Source organism: Eucyclogobius newberryi, unplaced genomic scaffold (assembly GCF_026437365.1).
Source record: "Eucyclogobius newberryi isolate DKJ021-1_F unplaced genomic scaffold, fEucNew1.0.hap1 SCAF_17, whole genome shotgun sequence".
In the NCBI taxonomy this organism is placed as follows: domain Eukaryota; kingdom Metazoa; phylum Chordata; class Actinopteri; order Gobiiformes; family Gobiidae; genus Eucyclogobius; species Eucyclogobius newberryi.
In genome coordinates, this window is record NW_027315801.1 from 33,214,946 (window position 1) to 33,232,301 (window position 17,356).

At 41.4% G+C, this 17,356-nt stretch overlaps 1 protein-coding gene across 4 annotated transcripts in view; it reads left to right on the forward strand.

The window, feature by feature from the left end:
- clstn1 (calsyntenin 1) overlaps nucleotides 1-17,356 on the forward strand; it is a 53,371-nt gene that overhangs the window by 28,925 nt on the left and 7,090 nt on the right. For 2 of the 4 annotated variants that reach the window (XM_072450151.1, XM_072450152.1), the window contains 12 exons: nucleotides 1,200-1,395; nucleotides 3,057-3,265; nucleotides 4,788-4,937; nucleotides 5,492-5,677; nucleotides 7,899-8,147; nucleotides 9,253-9,374; nucleotides 10,146-10,308; nucleotides 11,344-11,394; nucleotides 12,513-12,670; nucleotides 13,399-13,547; nucleotides 14,276-14,520; nucleotides 16,730-16,900. In XM_072450151.1, coding sequence (XP_072306252.1) covers nucleotides 1,200-1,395; nucleotides 3,057-3,265; nucleotides 4,788-4,937; nucleotides 5,492-5,677; nucleotides 7,899-8,147; nucleotides 9,253-9,374; nucleotides 10,146-10,308; nucleotides 11,344-11,394; nucleotides 12,513-12,670; nucleotides 13,399-13,547; nucleotides 14,276-14,520; nucleotides 16,730-16,900 — 2,049 coding nt within the window. The remainder of the gene's footprint in view (nucleotides 1-1,199; nucleotides 1,396-3,056; nucleotides 3,266-4,787; nucleotides 4,938-5,491; nucleotides 5,678-7,898; nucleotides 8,148-9,252; nucleotides 9,375-10,145; nucleotides 10,309-11,343; nucleotides 11,395-12,512; nucleotides 12,671-13,398; nucleotides 13,548-14,275; nucleotides 14,521-16,729; nucleotides 16,901-17,356) is intronic. The other 2 variants (XM_072450153.1, XM_072450154.1) reach the window with 1 other exon arrangement.

Here is a 17,356-nt window from a genome sequence, read left to right on the forward strand (position 1 = left end):
ACTAAACTGCTCGTGAACAGGAGTGCCAGCATTTTGTCCAAACCCAAATTACCACCACACATCAATTTGTCCAATTGCTAATCTATAAACCAAAACCAAATTGCTCTGAAAACAATTGATCTCAGTCAGATACAATCACTGCTGTTAATATTTCGATCTGAAGCTGCTGAGATTGTTAACCAATGCAAACTCTCTCCGCTGCAAAGTTTTCTGTTCTTGCATCTCCGCCTCAGTGGAACCTCCTTGAGTTAATTTGCCGCCACTAATCTCACCATTATAGCATGGCTGCAGTTGTCGTTTTGATGTGGATGTCGAGCAAGTTGATATTTCTAACCCCAGTTCTCATCCAGATTTGATTTGGTTTCTCAATACTGTTGCGGGACCTTTTGTTTGGGGCTAATTTGCACAGGAAGACTTCATTTAGTCGAAAAGACCACGTTAATTACGAGGTGTTCTGGTCGCTTTCTTTCAGACAGAATAGGCTTTGATGACTGAATTGGTGTGGGACCGCCAGAACACAGTTTAATCATTCCTTTAGTTTGGTCGACGTTTTTGTAATTAAGGGGTTTCTTTATGATGCTGCATTCATGCGCTCGACCTCGCTCAGCACCTTTTCATTGATTGGACGTTAACAGATGGTAAAAGTTAACATCTCTTAACCACACACGAGCCTAGAGGGTTTGTTAAACATGGCCAGTGTGCTTTTTATCAACTCTAAAACGGTCCGTGATGCCACATGAATGCAGCACGCGAGAGGGTACGCTCAAAACGAAAGGACAAATTGACCAATGTTCTCTCTCTCTGTACTTTTAACTTTTATGGGATTTGAATTGACTTTGATTTGAAATACCCAGAGTTCTCCTGTGAAATGCCCGTCCACATCTTTTCGGTTTGGCCTGCATGACTGACTGGATGCAATGTTTTCAGTGGCTTAGAAAATACACTCTCTCCTGTGATATTTACTGCCCCTCACCTCGTCCCAGTTGCCTCCCCCCCCCCCCGTTAACTCACCCATTCGACAGTGCTCCCGGGCTGCCATCCACAGACACCACCTCACCCCAAACTACTCCTCCCTGAGCTCCTAAAACCTGTGGCTGCTCCTTGTATTCTTTTGTGTGAATTATCTTGACTTAAATGTACAAATATATAAGGCCCCCGTCTCTGTCGGCCGTTCATGGTGAATGTTTTGGCCCGTTCAGGTGAGATTTGCGGGTTCAGGATCCATGGGCAGAACGTCCCATTTGAGGCGGTGGTCCTGGACAAGTCGACGGGGGAGGGGGTGATCCGCGCCAAAGACAAGCTGGACTGTGAGCTGCAGAAGGAGCACACCTTCACCATCCAGGCCTACGACTGTGGCGAGGGGCCCGATGGAGCCAACATGAAGAAGTCGCACAAGTACGTGACATACTGGAGCCCTTGAACCAAACCATGCAGCTGAAAGTAGTGGTAGTAAAAGTATGTTATAGGCACACTTAGAATAGTGTTGGCACATACTTTTTTCACTTTTTAAATATATAAAACAGAATCACATCAAACTGCACGACCAGAGAGAACAAGAATATTAAGTTGTGAAGTCAAGTGGGATGTCATAAACAGTCTGCAGTGCCTTGTTTATCTCAGTCCAGTTATTCCTCAAATTAAAATGGTTAACACTTTGCATTAGTGGGAAGGTATGTCCACATTTACTGATTTTTAAAGGTGAAATTGAATACAAATGTTCCTTGAAGTGAATGATTATGTCTTTAATAATGTTTTTAAGTGTTATGGACATGAATACAATTAACATAAGTCCAATACAGGAATAAAAGACAGTGTATTACTAGTCGGTGTAATCCCTCATTCGTCCAGGCGTGTTCCATAGTAGAAAAAGCTTCAGTTGTAGTCATCTGGACTCAGTTAGAAAAAATAGACGTTTCGACTCTCATCCAAGAGTCATTGTCAATAAAAGAATTTAGATCGAGAACTCCGATATTAATACTGTTCTGTGGTAAGACCCGCCCATTGGGCGGAGCCTTCCTGAAGTAGAAAGAGTTGTTTGTTTCAACAGAAACTCCCCCCTTGTATCTACCGAGCTAGCCTATTCAGAATCTTAATGGGCTATTAGAATCCTCTTTGTCTTTGTGAGACCCTGGCTCAACCACCCTGAGTACCTGATTAGCATCTAAATGTCCTGGTCCTGGTCCTCTACCTTTCCAGGGGTTCAGTATCCCATTATAGATACCAGGAAGATTGAATCTTAGCCCTCCATTTCTGTTTAAAGAAGGTCTTTCTTTTTTTAACAAAAATAGCTTCCTTGACTCCTCTTTCAAACCATCTTTTCTCCCTGCTTAAAACCTTCACATCACCGTCTTCAAACGAGTGATTAGAGGCTTCAAGATGGAGATGCACGGCGCTCTGTGGTCCTGAACTAGTATTTCTTCTGTGGTGATAAAGCCTCTTGTGTAGAGGCTGTTTCGTCTCACCTATGTACCGTTCTTTACAACTTTCTACTTCAGGAAGGCTCCGCCCAATGGGCGGGTCTTACCACAGAACAGTATTAATATCGGAGTTCTCGATCTAAATTCTTTTATTGACAATGACTCTTGGATGAGAGTCGAAACGTCTATTTTTTCTAACTGAGTCCAGATGACTACAACTGAAGCTTTTTCAACAGTGTATTACTAGATTAAACAGTTATTTGCCTGGTTTACAAGTGTGAGACAAAGCTTAGGTAGGACTCGAGACACAAAAAGGTTGGGAACCACTGCTTTACAGCACAGTATTGCCTGATAAATTGGATGAAAATTGCATGCTAAAACTATGATTATGGTCATTATGACATGGTTTATACTCAAGGCAAGTGGACATATCTCAGGCTTTATTTTATTTCAATATGATTCACCTTAGTTCTAGCTGTAACCCAGTTTAATATGCAAGTAGGGCTGCCAATTGTATCCCTTGTTACACCAGTTACCTAACTTTTAAAACCGATATTGCACTGAAAAATTGACGTTTACTGCACACTACATTACATCGTTCTTCCCTGTACTCTATACTCATCCATTTCTTCCCTCCAGAGCCACCGTCCACATCCAGGTGAACGACATCAACGAGTACTCCCCGGTGTTCAAGGAGAAGTCTTACAAAGCCACCGTCATCGAGGGCAAGAAGTACGACAGCATCCTGAAAGTGGAGGCGGTGGACGCGGACTGCTCCTTCCAGTTCAGCCAGATCTGCAGCTACGAGATCGTCACCCCCGACGTACCCTTCACCGTCGACAAGGACGGTACGCGCTCGCCATCGCCCCGGCTTTATCGACACGCGCCTCATTGTTTATTGATCTGCGTAAACAACGGCGCCGCCAAATGCCCACTTGAAATTCGGTGCATCCGTTTGCCTTGGAGGGGGGGAGGAACGGGCGCGGTCTCCTTGAAATGGCAGAATGTAGGAGACTTTTGCCCTCCTTGAACTCAATAAGAAATCAAATAATACAGTTATGAAACGCGAGCGGGATTTCAGAAAATAGACTGCGGATAATGTCAGACTTGTTGGAAATGGAAATGTCAGATATTATATTGTTGAAACTCCTGGGGGCTGCCCGGTGGTGGGGTGGTTAAAGCGGCTGCACACATGCCATACTCCATGTGCAGTCGGGCGCATTCTTGTGAGTTCGAATCCCGGCTCCAACAGTTTACTGCATGTCCTTCTTTCTCTCTCATCCCCATTTCACGCTGAACTGTTCTGTCTGGTAAAGACTTCGGGCTAAAAATGTCAAAAAATTAATACTATTCGTCATTGGTCAGAATATAACCATCAAGAGCCAAAGTGACTGGGGCCCCTGAAGGTTAAAGTAGGAAGAGTCGTTTTGCGTGACATGTACAGATTATTAGTTTAATCGATAATCATGATTATTTAGGTCACAATTTAAACATTAAGATTAAACAATTATAATCCTGACATTTTTAGAAAGAAACAAACAATTAGAAATTAATCTTAATAAGGTCTTTTTTTTAAATTCAATTAAAATACATTTTAGATTTTAGAAGCGAAATGATCCTGGTCCTTATTGTTCAAAAAAAGTAAACCTAAATGTAAAGTGATTTTTTTCATCTTGTGTAGGTCAAAATGATTCATAATGTTTGATTTCATAAAGCAGGTCACAAATGAGCGGTAATGTGTAAGGAAAAGAGTTTTATTGTTTTGGTCATGACATTAATAATGACGAATAATCGTTAAATCATAATGTTCATTCTCACAATAATTGTTACCCTACAATTTGACATTGTGACATCCACAATGGCAAGAGAAAAAACATAAGTTTATACTTTTAGAAAAGAAAACAGAAAACACCATTTGATTGTCAAAGCTGTTTACCAGCTGATCATACCACGCTACATTGAATTATAAAGAAAATATATGTAACAAGATTTTAGACTAAAAGAGATGATTAAAAGCAAAGTCTAGTACTAGTGTAATCTCCCAAGTGTTATTTCTGCCCTTTTGTGGTTTTATGGTCCGTTCACGTTTTGTGTGGTACTTGAACCTCAGTCAAGAGGTGCATGTTCTTCATGTGCTGCGAGAATATAATCTGAATATTGATATAATCAAGTAAATTGCCCCCCGCATAAAAGTAAAGATGCTCAAGCGTAGAGTGGACTTTGTTGGCAGAGCTCATGCATAAATAAATTCAAAGGAACAGACTGTGCTTTTAAACTCCTACCTTATCAGACTGTAAATGTGTCTAGTAAATGAAAAACATCTCCTCGCGCTGCATAAATCTGATGTTCTTCACTGCTCTATTTTCTCAGGTTTTATTAAGAACACAGAGAAGCTGAGCTATGGCAAAGAGCACATGTACAAGCTGACGGTGACGGCCTACGACTGTGGGAAGAACAGAGCCTCTGAGGACGTCCTGGTCAAGATCAGCGTGAAGCCCACCTGCAAACCCAGCTGGCAAGGTACCAACTGTCCCACCTCCCAACTCGTCCCACCTCACATTATAGTGTGTCAATGTAGAACTAAACCAAACTAAAGAATACTAGTGTTGTCACCACACTTGCTTTTCAATGACTCTTAAACTATGTATGCATGTATATGTATAACACTACTACACAATATGATTTAGTTGGTTTTCATATACAGTTTAGTTGGGAAGAGAAGAATTGTAACAGTAAGACATTTTTGTTTGTAAGTCTTGTCATAATAACCTTGTGGCTGTTCATCCAAAAAAAGTTGTGCCTTTAAAAGTTAAGGAATTATTTATTAAATAGTTTCAGATTGTGTCATTTTGAATTACAACACCATTGAAATCGTTGCAATTACTAACATGGATTATTCTCCTCTTATTATTAGTATTATTAGTATTTTTAGTATTATTAGTATCTTATATTATGCCACATCCACTGCATTGTCCGGCTTTTATTTTATAATCGGTCTAAGGAGGCTCATATTGACCGGTTCCTTACAGCTCGACTGAAGGACTTGTTCCCCTTATTTTTCCTTAACCCTTTAGGCTTCAATAAGAGGATTGAATATGAGCCCGGCACTGGCAGCCTGGCCCTGTTTCCCAGCATGCACCTGGAGACCTGCGATGAGCCAATCACTTCCATCCGGGCCACCATCGAGCTGGAAACCAACCACATCGGAAAGGGCTGCGATCGGGACACTTACTCCGAGAAGTCCCTGCACAAGCTCTGTGGTAAGTCTGACCGCTCTGTGGTGAGTCTGACCGCTCTGTGGTGAGTCTGACCGCTCTGTGGTAAGTCTGACCGCTCTGTGGTGAGTCTGACCGCTCTGTGGTAAGTCTGACCGCTCTGTGGTGAGTCTGACTGCTCTGTGGTGAGTCTGACCGCTCTGTGGTAAGTCTGACCGCTCTGTGGTGAGTCTGACTGCTCTGTGGTGAGTCTGACCGCTCTGTGGTAAGTCTGACCGCTCTGTGGTGAGTCTGACCGCTCTGTGGTAAGTCTGACCGCTCTGTGGTGAGTCTGACTGCTCTGTGGTGAGTCTGACCGCTCTGTGGTAAGTCTGACCGCTCTGTGGTGAGTCTGACCGCTCTGTGGTAAGTCTGACCGCTCTGTGGTGAGTCTGACTGCTCTGTGGTGAGTCTGACCGCTCTGTGGTAAGTCTGACCGCTCTGTGGTGAGTCTGACTGCTCTGTGGTGAGTCTGACCGCTCTGTGGTAAGTCTGACTGCTCTGTGGTGAGTCTGACCGCTCTGTGGTAAGTCTGACCGCTCTGTGGTGAGTCTGACTGCTCTGTGGTGAGTCTGACCGCTCTGTGGTAAGTCTGACCGCTCTGTGGTGAGTCTGACCGCTCTGTGGTGAGTCTGACTGCTCTGTGGTGAGTCTGACCGCTCTGTGGTAAGTCTGACCGCTCTGTGGTGAGTCTGACCGCTCTGTGGTAAGTCTGACCGCTCTGTGGTGAGTCTGACTGCTCTGTGGTGAGTCTGACCGCTCTGTGGTAAGTCTGACCGCTCTGTGGTGAGTCTGACCGCTCTGTGGTAAGTCTGACCGCTCTGTGGTAAGTCTGACCGCTCTGTGGTGAGTCTGACCGCTCTGTGGTAAGTCTGACCGCTCTGTGGTGAGTCTGACTGCTCTGTGGTGAGTCTGACTGCTCTGTGGTGAGTCTGACCGCTCTGTGGTGAGTCTGACCGCTCTGTGGTGAGTCTGACCGCTCTGTGGTGAGTCTGACTGCTCTGTGGTGAGTCTGACCGCTCTGTGGTAAGTCTGACCGCTCTGTGGTGAGTCTGACCGCTCTGTGGTAAGTCTGACCGCTCTGTGGTGAGTCTGACTGCTCTGTGGTGAGTCTGACCGCTCTGTGGTAAGTCTGACCGCTCTGTGGTGAGTCTGACCGCTCTGTGGTAAGTCTGACCGCTCTGTGGTAAGTCTGACCGCTCTGTGGTGAGTCTGACCGCTCTGTGGTAAGTCTGACCGCTCTGTGGTGAGTCTGACTGCTCTGTGGTGAGTCTGACCGCTCTGTGGTAAGTCTGACCGCTCTGTGGTGAGTCTGACCGCTCTGTGGTGAGTCTGACCGCTCTGTGGTGAGTCTGACTGCTCTGTCGCCCTTTGATGAGGTCATCCTTCACCACTTCTGAGTCCATGTTTGATGGTGTCATCCAGTGAATCATTTATATTTTATGTTTATGTACATGACATGAGTTTTCACCCTCTGTGGATGTTGTAGAGTGAATTTTGACCAGAGCTGTTCCAGTTTAGTGCTGAAGAATAGTCAAATGTCAATAAAAAATATGATCTAGGCATGGCAAGTTTATTTGTAGAGCACAGTTTATACACAAGGCAATTCAAAGTGCTTCACACAGCAGGAAAAATGCATTAAATCACAAAGAAATTACAGAAACAAAAATACAATAAAATTAACTAAATAAAAAATAAAAATAGAGAATGTCTCTAAAGAAAGACCTTTTAATTTGAATACATTTAAAAGTGCTATTTTTAAGCTAAAATTTAAAGGTGTAAGGTACTACAAAATAGTCCCAGATGCATATTTTAGTATTTAAAATGTCAAAAATGTGCCAATCTATGCCACTGTTGTGATATTGTTATATAAAAGCTTATTCAAACATAACACTAACATTATTTGTGTGATGTGGCTTGCTTGACAAAGATAATCAGACATTGTGTTAAATGAAAAATGTGAATGGACCATAGGGCAGAAAAATCACTTCATATTGTTTGTAAGATTATACTAGATGCTTTCTTTCTCTTTTTCGTTTAAATCATACACTCAATATTCTAACTTTGCATATCTCCAAAACAACAATTGCAATATTCTACATTTTTCGATACCTCTCCCACTTCTAATGGGACTGCCATTTTCTAACAAAGCTGTCAGACCTTTAACAGACCCCCTAATACCTGCAAATGAATGCGACCCCCCATTGTGTCTGTGTTGTATTGTTAGGAGCCAGCTCAGGCACCGTGGAGCTGCTGCCCGCCCCCAGCAGCTCTGCCAACTGGACCGTCGGACTGCCCACCGACAACGGCCACGACAGCGACCAGGTGTTTGAGTTCAACGGGACTCAGGCCATCAAAGTCCCCGAGGGTTTGGTGAGCACCAGCCTGAAGGAGCCGTTCACCGTGTCCGTGTGGATGAGGCACGGGCCGGGCGCTCACGAGAAGGAGACCATCCTCTGCAACGCCGACAAGACAGGTGAACACTGAGGACACTAAGGATGATATCTCAGGATAATATCTAAGGATAATATCTCAGGATAATATCTAAGGATAATATCTCAGGATAAAGCTTTGACCTGGAATATTTACTGTTGTTTTATGTCTATATATTTGCATATTATTTGAATTTTTTTTATAATTTTTCAAATAATGAGTGTAAAGCCTTTTACACTGTTGTTTTATGGCTATTTTAATAGATCGAAACATCTCAATCTCTTTGTCTTCACTTGGGCTGCAAGTGAATCGATTAATCGCAACAAATCAATTATTGAAATAACTAATTTAGTAAGAGAAAAAACTGGTATACACATAAGTTCCAAAGCATGCCATGAGCTGAGGAAAAAACGTTTTCTGACTGAACTTGAGCCTTAATTCCATAAAAATGATGTGAAAATGTACATTTTGTGTATTTGATGAAAACACTCTTTAGTCCATAATGTGCTCCACCAGGATAAACGACTTCACTCCAGCTTCATCTGGGTCAAATTTAGATTTTTTTTTCTTCTGCGTGTTAAGACTTTTGCATTCTAAACAACTAATTGATTAATCAAAAGAATAATCGCTAAACTAATTCATTAGTTTGAATTATAGTTTAAATAACATTCTGTGACAAACACTGTTGAAATCGGGACATAATCTGTGAATCCTGCAGCTGCTTGGCCAACACCCTCGTTTTAGCTTCTATTTTTGTCTCCAGTTGTAATTTTCACACTCTCCTTGATCCTGTTGACTGTAAAGTCTCGGTCATATCCAGCTGAAAAGGCGGCGTGTCGATCATCAGCTTCAGTCCCATTGCTTATATAAGAAGGATTACTGTTTGCCTCGGGCAGAACATAAGCTCCGCTGACCACTGTCTAAACTAGAGCTATGATCACTCATTTTAGCCTGTTCAAAAGCATACAAACCCTCAACACAGTTTATATTTGAATGGTTGAGCTACTACTTTTCAGGACATAGCTTGTCAATGAAATGATTTGGTATCAATGGAGGGACAAAGCGCTACAAGCTACATAAACATACATATGAACGATGACTGACTTTGCTTTCATACACATTATTATATGTTATTTTGTCCTTTACAGATATGAACAGACACCACTACTCTCTGTACGTCCACAACTGCAGACTGATCCTGCTGCTGCGCCAGGACGCGTCTGAGGCCGAGCACTACAAACCGGCAGAGTTCCACTGGAAACTGGACCAGGTCAGACACTACCAATAATACAACACTTACTACTACAACTAGTACTTCCATCACCATTATCGCTAACATTTTGGATTGCAGTCGACTAAAGATACGCTCTGTGCAGTGATTTATAGACTTAAAGGGGAGGTGGCATGGTAAAAGCGCTGGGAAATGTTAAAATCCTGCACGAAAACAAATATGTACACAGAAGTAAAGATAAGATAAGATAAGATAAAATAATCCTTTATTGTCCACACATGGGGAAATTTCATTGTTGCAACGCAGGTAGATACAGAGGAAAAGAACAGATAACTTATAGGAAGTTTAAAAACACAGGGTCTTATAAACAAAAACTCCTATAGACAAAACCTCCCATTTCCCAACAAGGGGTCGAGGGGAAAAATAAATAAATATAAAAATAAAATAAAATATAAAGATAAAAATAAAATAGATATAAAAATATAAAATAAAAAAACAGCTAGCGTAAGACAAAATACTACTACTACTAATAATACCCTAACCCTCTATTCTCATCAGTTATGGCAACGTTGTTCATAAAAAGGCAGATGAAACTGTGCTATTATTCCCAAAACTGCTGTACTTCTTTCTGCTGTGGTCCATATGTACAAAAATAATTCCTTACGAAACATTCAGTCGAAAATACAGTCTTACCATGCGCTGCTACTCCTGCTACAGCTACAGCTACATTTGATTTAACTTTTCCTCCTCCTCTCTCTAAATATACACTCTCCTCTTCTTCTTCTTCTTCTTTCCTTCTTCATTCTGTAGGTGTGCGATAAAGAGTGGCATCACTATGTGCTGAATGTGGAGTTCCCCACTGTGTCTCTGTTTGTGGACGGGAACACCTTTGAGCCCTTCCTGGTCACCGAGGACTACCCACTGCACACCTCCAAGATCGAGACTCAGCTCACTGTGGGAGCCTGCTGGCAAGGTACGTGACGTTACATTCATCAGGAGAATGCGTTATCAAATATTGCAGATAAGCAGCATCCTCTAGGCACAAGATATCACAGGGAATTTGATTGTTTGATATGCGAGACTTGGAAAATAACTCGTCTTTAAACCTTTAGTCTGTCCTGGTTTGAGCCCAGTTATGTTCTGATTTGGTGTGATATTTATACACCTTTAAAATCTCTGCGGGAATGATTTGTGTAAAAAGGTAAGGTAAAGCAAGTTGTTTTTGTAGAGCGCAATTTGTACATGAAGTAATTCAAAATAATCATAATTAAATGCATTTAAATGTACTATAAACGGGAGTGCAGGTAAAATTCTTTCAGTTCATGTAGAGCTATTAATGGCTGACTTAAAACAGCTACTGATCTGAACATCTTTAGCATGCGTGAGTTGCACACATGAATTTTGAAGAAAATTAATGTTTTTGTATTTAATTGTTCTAAAAACCTCATATGGACTAAATTTGAACATTGTCAGAATAGAGGTCCTTAGATGGTCCTTGTGTGTGTGTGTGTGTGTGTGTTTGTGTGTCTGTGTTTGTGTCTGTGTCTCTCTGTGTGTGTGTCTGTGTCTCTCTCTCTGTGTGTGTCTGTGTCTGTGTGTGTTTGTGTGTGTGCGCGTGCGTGCGTGTGTGCGTGTGTTTTTTTTTATTTGAATTGTTTTACTATAGGCAATGTCTTAAATACAAATACCTATGTAATTGAATTCTGTTGTGCTGTCATTTATATTCACTGGTTCCACTCTTTTAATTCAAGCTAATTTCCCACTGACGACACTTAATTATTTGTATTAAACATAATTCTAATGTATACTGCCCTATATATGTAAAAGGAGAATATGTTTGAATATAATGTATTCTGCTACAGTTCTTCTGATTAGTGCCTGGTGCAGAGTGTGCTTGTTTCTTGACCTGGTTTTAGCCTCTCCTGCAGATCCTCACCCCTCCTCTGTCTCCCCCTCTCTCTCTCTGTTTCTCTCTCTCTCTCTCCTCGTCTGTCTCCGTCCTCTGCAGACAACTCGGGACATGACAATGACACTGAGACTCCCTCTGAGCCCGCCTCAGGTTGCCTCCCTTACTACTTTGTGTCACAATGTCTCCCCATCCTAACCGCCTCGTTATGTCCCCATAACCGATTCCCGTTTCATTTTTGACACAGAAATGCGTTCTATTTTTAGCATGACGTTGTTGCTAATATATGCTAGTTCAAAATATTGTTCTGTCTTTGTCTCCATCATCCCATGGTTTTGTTTAGTTTTCCATTGTATTGCATTTTTGTCAAACTGAAATAGCACAGATGAGACATAGACACCTCCAGTCGGCCTCGGTTGTTTTGCAATGCAGGCTTTTTTTCTCGGCCTTGTGGTCAGTAGCTTCTTCATATCTGATAACAAAGAATACACTCTGTGGATGGCTGTGACCTTGAAATGTGGACACCTCAGTCTGGCCTCATCGCAGTGCTGCCTTCTGTGTCTATTATTATGACTGAGACATTGCAAACTGTTATTTGGGCTTATATACAAAAAGATGGATGTACTTCGCTGCTGTGCGGTGTGTTAGCAGCTGTCAGTGTTAATGTGACTTCAAGGCCAGATGCTGATTAAATTCATTTTTAGCTAAAACATCTCTGCATGAATAAAGTGTTGGGAAAATGAGGCGTCGCATATTCATTTGTTTCCCTTGTATGCTTCTGTTTTTGTGTTAAATGTGCACGTGACTTTTCTGGTTTCTGTTTCTTCCACCCGCTTGTCTCCATGGAGATGTTATTGCTTGGCTTGTTATGTTTCCCAGTGTAGCTTTAAATCTAATTATCTTACATTTATTCAACTACAGGCATTTTTATTGCAATTATTATTTTTTTAAACTTTGCCTTGTTGCGTCTTCTGTCTATATGAAAATTGGTGAGTTGAATGCCACACTGTGGAAAGTTCCAGATAAAGCAATAACATTTCTGTGGAAACAAAGGTGTCTGACCTTTCAGCAGAAAAGTGACATAGTGCACCTTTATGTCCATACACCAGCCGTCTTGAGCCGGATAGAGCATGCGCTCGTTGTGTCACATTCACTAACTTGCATGATTCAAGACAGTTTTTCACATTGAGACGACGTGTTTCTGCCCTAGAAAAACGTCTTTGGAATTTGTTTTATTATTAACTACTGTTTTTTTCCTACAATGAATCCAGGTGGAAATGCTCGCATGGCCCAGTTTTTCAGGGGGAACTTGGCAGGACTCATGATCCGCTCCGGAAAACTCGAGAACAAGAAGGTCATCGACTGTCTGTACACCTGCAAGGAGGGCCTGGACGTGCAGCTGCCCGAGGAGGTGGTTAATGCTGTGAAGGTAAGTGTGGACATGGATATATGTTTAAATTATATACCGGTAAATTGAATATACATCTCACTTTCATTACATTTCTTTGTAGTAGTTTATGAGGCTGTCATCTGAAATCATAACGTTCAAACGTGGCGTTCACGTTTTAGAAATAATGATGTCAGTATCTCAGATGGTGATTTGATTTGTTGGAAAAAATAACCAAAATAGAAATGTACAAACAATGACTCTGATCATTATTGGTTAGAGATTGGCTCCACAAATTTGTCATATTACTAAATTTAAGTCCTTTCAACTGACAACAAGCAGTCTGAGGCTATTGGGAAAAAATGAATTCACTTTTATTTATCTGCGCTGACAGAAAAGACGTTGAACTTTGTGCCAGTTTTTGTTTCGCGTGGATGGACCCAATAATTACAGATAAGGAACTATAAACCAGGTCGACAAATCTGTAATCTGACAGTCAAACAGTGAATGCCACCACAGAATTCTCACTTGCTGAAGCTCTATTTTAAACTAAAGTGACTCTAAATCCTATTAGGGCCCAGAAATTCAGGCTTCACCCCTGTTCAGTCTAGTTTATAGCAGTAATATATCCAAACTCTCTGTCTAAAGTGAATCAATCTGTAATAGGCCATTGCCCTTCATCTCATCATGACATTATAACATTCTAGACCAAAAAGAACAACCTTTTTAGTGACTGAACTTTAAGTGTTGTTATTGTTTGCGTGATCCAGGTGGACTTTAACCCAAACCAGTCGTCTCTGACCGTGGAGGGCGACGACATCGACGCCGTTGACAAAGTGATGCAGCACATCTCGTACCTGAACTCCCGTCAGTTCCCCACGCCCGGCATCAGGCACCTGCGCATCTCCACCACTGTCAAGTAATGTTCTCATATTACACCGTTTTGTCACATACAGTTTCATGAGGCAGCAGTTTGTATTCAGGAGTGGAATACTTACTATAAAGAAGTGGAACATATGTCACAGGCGTACATGATTTCCATAACAGAGAGAATAAACATGTCCCTGACTGCTGGGAGCCACAGATGCAGGGGACATTTGTGTTATTTAATCGTTTAAGTGTAAGGCATTGCACATTCAGCAAAGAGACGCAATGGACAGCTTCAGTTTGTTTGTATGTTTTCTTAAAGCTTTGAATATTGCTTTTCATATGATTTAAATAATAGTTATTGCAATGCATTTAGCTCAACTTTAACAACAATGATATTTGTACATTTGCTTAAAATAGTTCATCACACAATTTTGATTTGATCTGCACTGTTATTCTGTTTGTATAATAGTTTTATATAATCAACATTCATTCAAAGTCTCATTTTATGCAGGCCTTTATTTTATTTTAATATTTTACTCGTATTCATTGCCTTATGTTGCATCATTATCCCAAAGCGAATTCCTTTTTCTCATGGACAGTTTCACATATATGCACAAAACAATTCTGATTTATTAAACGTCAAAGTTGCATAAGTTGAACCAAGATGAGTCAAAAAGGAATACTTTGATTCTCCTATTGGACCTGTGTGTTTGTCTGTAAGAAGAATTGAATCTCTATGAAATGCAGAATGATTAAATGAACCTTAAACGTTTGCAGGTGTTTCAACGAGGAGACGTGTGTGACGGTGCCCGACGCCGAGGGTTACGTGATGGTGCTGCAGCCAGAGGAGCCGAAGATCAGCCTGAGCGGCGTCGACCACTTCGCCCGCAGCTCCGCCGAGTTCGAGAGCTCCGAGGGGGTCACTTTGTTCCCCGAGCTGCGCATTGTCAGCACCATCACCCGGGAGGCGGAGGCCGACCCGGAGACGGAGGTGACCGAGGGCAACGACGACGACCCCACTGGTAAGCGAGCCCACCGTGGTCAGGCCGCAGTTATTTTATTACGTGGTTTACGGATTTTAAAATGAAATGTATTGAACAGGCCGGCTTTGGCAAAAAATTGCTTCACGCGCTCTTATCTTTTGACTTAATACCGCTTTTTATATTTCATTTAATGTTATTTTGCCTTGTTGGCGGTACTTTATAAAAATAAATTGATAATAATTTATTTTATTTATATTGTAGAAATCAATAATCTAAGTGCGGCGGATCCGTAAACCAAGTAATAAAATAACTGCGGCCTAAAATGCAAAAAAAAAAAAAAACTGTTGTATTATAACACTGTATTTTATTACAAAGGTTAATGGCAGTATTTACCTCTTTTCATATTTCTTTTTATTTCTTTACTAAAATGGAAATCTCAATCCCTAAATCTTGTGAAATTGATGTTGATTATTTTCAGACTCTAAACTTTTTTATAAAACACATTACAGTGCAAGGGAGGTTCAGTAAAATGTATAAACTATAATGGTGCTAAAACGGGTTCAAGTGCATAACCAGTACGGCGTATTTAAGGGGTGGTTTTGCTTACAATAGTGCAAACAAAATGCCATGTAATCCAAATCTTTTGTACCTGGGGCTTTTCGTAAAAAGATGTGGCTTTAGTCACAAAAGGCCATTAAAGGTACATTATAGAACAGATGATAAACATGCAGATTTGCTTACAGTTCGCTGACATTTGAGGATTAAGCCTATGGGAATAAAGGGGATGAAGAGAAGGGCTGTTTCCAGGGCGGGGTTATAGCACCATCTGTTAGACCTGTGTAAGCACTGAGGGCATCGGAGACAATAGACACTCGAGACACAAATACAGCTCGATTCAGTGTCCTGTGGAGAACGGCGAGCCATAAGGGACAAAAGGGATTACAGTGATCTCTTTACCTGTATTAACCCACCTCACCTTTACATAAGGAACAAAGGGGACATGTCAGAAATGTCATGGGCGCTTAGTATGAATCACAATCAAATGTAAGTATTACTGTTCATTATTTAGTTATTTTTATTTATCAGTTGGGAATTTAAAAGATGAATTGAGGTAATATGACATCATAAAAATGACAACAAACAAACAAAAGAAATACCACAGTGCTCAAAAAGAGTAGGAGGAAGTTAAAAAATGTAAAACATTCTAACTTTATTTAGTCGGGACAGTGCATGTTAATGAATTTTCATCCATTGTCCCACATTCACTCTTCACACACTCTCATTTACACACCTGGAGGAAACCTACACGAGGAGAACATGCAAACTCCCTGCACCAGCTGAGAATTGATCCCAGGACCTTCTTACTGTGAAGCGAGAGCACTAACCACAATCAATTGCAGTATATGTTTTTCACTAGACCTTTAGATGTACACGAAACATGTTGGTTAATAATTGTGTTAATCTGAGAGTTTGTGCAATATATGATCAAAACATTTGAGTACAGCAATAGTTAAATGGTACAAATTCACATATTATTCACAATAATGACAAATAATTTACACAAAAGCTTGGTCTGGAATGTTTTTATAGTATTGTCTATTTAGCATTTATTTAATTAAAATTATTGAAAAAATATACATTTCAAAAAATGTAAATGTAATCACTCCTCACCACGTCCTGTTAACAAGTCATTTTGAGGAGGAATAAAAGAGTTTTGGAATTTGTTATGCATCTCATGCAATTTTCATAGAGAGAAGGCGAGGCTGATGTTCTCTTCCACCCTGAGGTCTCCAGTGCTGCTCTTGTGAGGTTTGAAGGTTTAGTTTGGGTCTGCACTGACAGGATTCCACACCAGACCTGATGCACCACACTTTCTAGGATGGCTTGGTACAAAAATACTTTAGTGCTCACTCCATAGAGGTGCAGTGTGAGCTCGACTTTCCACAGATCTTATCTCGTGTCAGCTGCTTGTCTTCATGCAGATTTACATGTGTAATGCCATTTTGTGGAACATTCCATGCAAAAGAAATTACAAGCAGATGGACTCTTTTGCAGAAAAGTTCCTTAATGCACATCTCATTTTTTTTTCTTATTTATTATTTATTTACACCCTCAGACACCTCTCTCATGCCGTTCATCTCGTCTACATTTAGAACGTCTCACTTCAATCCACAGTCGAAAAAAGCGGTTCCATATTTTTGGTGTTGCTTCTCGAATGGTAAATAGTTGTTGTTTTTTTGTATTACAGTACAGGAGACTGTGGTGTCGGAGGAGATCATGCACAACCTGGACACGTGTGAGGTGACGGTCATCGGGGACGAAGTGGACGGCGAACACGAGAGCCTGGAGCTGGACGTGTCCCAACTGCAGCAGCGCGGCCTGGAGATGAGCTCCTCTAATCTGGGCCTGGTCATCACAGGTGCGCTCCCACACAGCCGGACGCAGCGATTGGGCCAAAAAACGTGTGCAGTTATGCAAACACAGAAGTTCTATGTGTTGTATGTGAACTCGGGAGGGTTCTGGGTGCTTGGTCAGGGTGTTATCCGCCCGTTCTGCTGTAATAAGGGGGTCAGATGATTACAAAGAACTTATACATACTGTTACTGGGATATAATACATGATAACAAACACCCCAAAAAGGTTAAATGAATGCACACAGTATTTAGAAGGAACATACTAGTATATTTCAGAATTTAAAGTCTTGAGAAATGTTTGCCTGACCTGCCAGCCCCGCCCACATTCTGTTCGAGGGTCTGGAATCGGAGTCAGAGCCAATGAAATCGTCGGTCATCCATTTACCGACCAATCCCAGTCCAGGTTTTAACGCGTAACACTGAGATACGGGAGTAGCGCTTTCCACCCCCCCGTTCCAAAA